Source organism: Ursus maritimus, unplaced genomic scaffold, assembly GCF_017311325.1.
Source record: "Ursus maritimus isolate PB19 unplaced genomic scaffold, ASM1731132v1 scaffold_23, whole genome shotgun sequence".
NCBI classification, from domain to species: domain Eukaryota; kingdom Metazoa; phylum Chordata; class Mammalia; order Carnivora; family Ursidae; genus Ursus; species Ursus maritimus.
The window spans coordinates 4,152,598-4,156,681 of NW_024424786.1; the positions used below are offsets into that span (position 1 = coordinate 4,152,598).

General features: G+C 53.8%; 1 protein-coding gene across 1 annotated transcript; it reads left to right on the forward strand.

Moving 5' to 3' along the window:
* The first annotated feature begins 1,079 nt into the window (after positions 1–1,079).
* LOC103679379 (calcitonin gene-related peptide 1) lies at positions 1,080–4,074 on the forward strand. The gene is made up of 3 exons (XM_040639795.1): positions 1,080–1,171; positions 1,360–1,578; positions 3,667–4,074. The coding sequence occupies exons 1-3, from the start codon at positions 1,086–1,088 to the stop codon at positions 3,824–3,826; spliced, it is 465 nt and encodes a 154-aa protein (XP_040495729.1). The 5' UTR covers positions 1,080–1,085; the 3' UTR covers positions 3,827–4,074.
* Positions 4,075–4,084: the final 10 nt, after the last annotated feature.

Genomic DNA, 4,084 nt, shown 5'->3' on the forward strand with positions numbered 1-4,084 from the left:
CCAGTCTCCAGGTGAGGAACTTCCCACTCCGCTCACTTTAGTAACTTGCTTCTGGATTAGTTCATCTAGTTTGCTTCATCTATTTGCCTTTCTTTTGCCTCTCAAGGCCACTGCGGCCCACCTACAGGCAGGTGCTCCTAGTTCTCTGTCTGGCTCAGGGGGAGAAGGGTGGTTGGGACAGAGCATTGTCTTCTAATTAGCGCAGGTGGAGTTCCAAGCATTCCCTGGGCTTCGCCTGGGCGCTGGAAGCTCCGCGAGCTCGGGTAGGCGGGTCTGCGGCCCCTGCGTTGGTGCACCTTGGCGTGCAGGATCCAGCCTGAGTTTGTTCTGGGAGTGCCCTGTGCAATCTGTGTCCTGAGGGATCACGTTTGATTCTCGGGATGGGGGAGACTTGATCCTTTCTATGAGGCACCGCCAGCCCACGAGCGTCCCTGAGACACTGGTAGGGACCTGGGGCTGTGCAGTCCCCTGAGCAGAGCACGGGGCTCACCTCCGGATGCTGGCAACCAGCACCTACAGCTAAACTGCATTCCAGCATAGGGGGCTGGGCTGGCAGAGCCCAAAGACACCAGTAACTGGCACGTTAAAATTTTCCCCAAATCCAAACCCACCTCCCAAGAGATCAGTGCTCCTTTCCAAGGTACCCTTCCCACTTTCCTCTGCCATGCGTTAGGGGGAAATCCAGCCAAGGGGAAGGTGGCCGTAGATTTCTCAGTCCCTGAGAAGACAGGCGCTGTGGGAGAAGAATGTATATTAGGGTGGGTCCCCGCTTGGTCTCCGCAGAAGGCAAAAGTTGTGTGTTTGTGTGCATACACTCCTGTGAGGCTTCTCCCTGATTGTCCACACAACTCCACCACACCCCAGGACACTTGTTTCTGCTCCACCAAGTTCACTGCCGGGTATCTTTTGAGATTCACAGCAGCCCCTCTGGCAAATGAAGGGATGCTTGGGGAGGTTGGGTAACTCGCCTGAAGCCACAAGGCAGTTCATGGCAGAGGCAGAACAGGAACCTAGGTCTGTGGGCTCCAGGCCTTGCTTGGTCTCAGTGCAGCGGTAACGTCTTTCTCTCCTTACAGAGAGGCATCATGGGCTTCTGGACGTCCTCCCACTTCTTGGCTTTCAGCATCTTGGTCCTGTGCCAGGCAGGCGGCCTCCAGGCGGCACCATTCAGGTGAGGCAGCCTGAAGCCACAGAACATTCCCCTTCTACTGCCCCTGGGATCTGGCAGTTCTGTGCCTCTGAAGTCACGTCACAAGGCTACTGGTGAATTAAAACCCTTGTGGATGTTGAATTCAGCCCTGCAGAGGGGTAGTGAGGGTGGAGGGCACATCCTCAGGAAAAGTCACAGGGACCAGGAAGCTTTGCTGTTTATCCTGGGGAGGAGGCAGGCAGGGGCTCAGAGCCTCTACTGGGTTTGCTTCCCCTCCCCAGGTCTGCTTTGGAGAGCCTCCCAGACCCCACCGGGCTCAGTGAGAAGGAAGGCCGCCTCCTGCTGGCTGCCCTGGTGAAGGCCTATGTGCAGAGGAAGACCAATGAACTGGAGCAGGAGCAGGACCAGGAGGAGATGGAGGGCTCCAGGTAAGGCCCCCCACTCTGCCCTGGCATATCCGGAAGGGCATATCCCAGAGAGGTAGGAAAAACAACATCTGGCCAGGAGTCCAGCAGGCTGTGGTTGTTCACCAGGCCCTGGGGCGCAGCCGTGCTCAGGCTCCGTGGAAGACAGAGGTCCAGGTGTAGCTGAAGAGACTGGTTAGACACATTAAAAAGGTCCATTCCTGAAAGCTGTTAGGAAATGGAATGGGGAGCTACAGAACCCCTTACTCTGGGCATTGGTCTTGCCCTACTGAGGAGAACTCCCAGCACTGGTTGACTTGGGACAGGTAAGTGTGAAACCAGGGGATGGACTCAGTGTATCTCAGGATGTTTTAGAAATTTAACCTGTGTGTGTTGTTCTTTCACACCCACAAGGAGTCTTCATTGCACATTTGCAAGGTGATGCCAAAGGCCTTGCAGAGGGTGGGGTCGGGTAGCGCAGTGTCTGAGGTAGGTCTGAGGTGTTTAGATGTGTAGGATCTGTGGAGATGCGCATGTTGTCGTGAGTCAGACACCCTTCCCCAGCCTCACCTCCCCGTGTCCCCTGAGCTTGAAACACACACGCCAGCCCCAGCCTGGCCATGGTCCCGCCGGGTCTGAGGCATGATATGCACATGCAGCTACCCTGGAGCATCTCGGTGCAGACATGAGGACTGACATATGGCAGCATGAGGAATGCTAGAAAAGGCTACCCCTTCCCCACCGCAGCCCTTCCCCACACTGCCCTGGCTCAGCAAACCTCCAGGTTCTCCTAATGGAGGATGTGTGAGCTGCGGGGGCGGACCCAGTGCATGGTGTTGTCTGGCATGTCTTTTCCCTGCAGCCTGGACAGTTTCCGAGCTAAGCGGTGCAGTAATCTGAGTACCTGTGTGCTGGGCACATACTCGAAGGACCTCAACAACTTTCATACATTCTCTGGCATCGGCTTCGGGGCTGAAACACCTGGGAAGAAAAGGGACATAGCCAGCAGCTTGGAGAGGGGCCATTAACCCACTTTGGGGCGCCCGAGGATGCCAACCGAACTCCTCCCACTCCTTCCTGCTTTCCCTTCTTGCTCCCATTGATGAACTTAATGCAGGCAAAATTCACTTTGATTGGTCTTCAAGCTGGTATTGGTAGCTTTGCTCATGACAGCGAATACTGGGGATCTCAGGATGGAAGGGAAGAGAGCAGGACTCCTAGACCAGGTTAGAGGTAAGAACGAGGGAAGCTTTTTGAGATCCCAGAGGATTTCAAGGCAGAGTCCTCCAATTTCTGCTTCATCCCTCATGCTTCATCACTGATGAATAAACCTATTTTCTAAATGGATTTGCACTGTGGTGTCATTACTCTGGTCCCTGTCCGATGCTTGAGAGTGACCAGAACCTATACTCAAAAGTAGCTCTAGCCTCAGGGTAGCCGGATACAGGCCCTGGTGAGTGGTCCCTGGGAACCAGCTCCACCATCAAGAACAGGTGTGCTGAGGAGCAGGTAACCACTTCTGGGGGAGGATGCTGCACCCCTGCTCTCTGGGCCTCTTCCAGGTAAGACTTCAGGGAATTTTCATTTTCCCGTGGAAGGTGGTTCTGTTGGTGTCTGTGGCTGCTCTGTGGCTGCTCTATGCTCTTTGCATGTCTTGGGGTAGGGCTGGGCCTTGGGTGACCACTTCCTCCCGGTTCTAAATGGACTGTATGTAAGCGACAACAAGTGCAGGTTTCAGTACATGAGTCCTGGAGTCTAGCTTAGCACTGGGTTTTTTCTTGTTCTTTTTCTTTAAGTTTTGTATTTAAACTCCAGCTAGTTAACATGCAGTGTGACACTAGCTTCATGTGTAGCATATCGTGATTGCACACTTCCATACCATTGGCACTGGGTGTTTTTCACTGAGGTCTCTGGGCAGGGCTCCTAGCGAAAGCTGCCAGGCCATTTCTCCTAACAGCTTTGATAATTGCATTTAGGAGAAACTCTTAGTCTTATGTGGTATGTCAAAGAGCTGCAATTCTCTTTATGAAGGCCCCACGGGGAAGGCTCCTGCCTCTTGCCTCTCGCCTCTCACTGACAGGCCTTGTCTTCTTTCTCCATCCTGCAAATTAGCATCACTGCCCAGAAGAGATCTTGCAACACTGCCACCTGTGTGACCCATCGGCTGGCTGGCTTGCTGAGCAGATCTGGGGCTGTGGTGAAGAACAACTTCGTGCCCACCAATGTGGGCTCCGAAGCCTTTGGCCGTCGCCGCAGGGACCTTCATGCCTGAGCAGCTACCGGACTCCAGGAAGAAGGTGACCGCCCTTGTGCTGTCGGATGGGAGGGGAAGGAATTTGGAGGTTATGATCCACATTTTGAAACCCATTGGACCTGGTAGGGCCTTCAGATCCCTTCTTTCCAATTATATTCTTCCTTCTGAGTAGTGAGTTTCTTCTGCAAGTGAGCCTGAGATCGGAGCACTAGGATTGGCTGCGGACATGCAGGGTCATCTTTCTGAGAGGAGAAATGAAAAAAAAAAAAAAAAAAA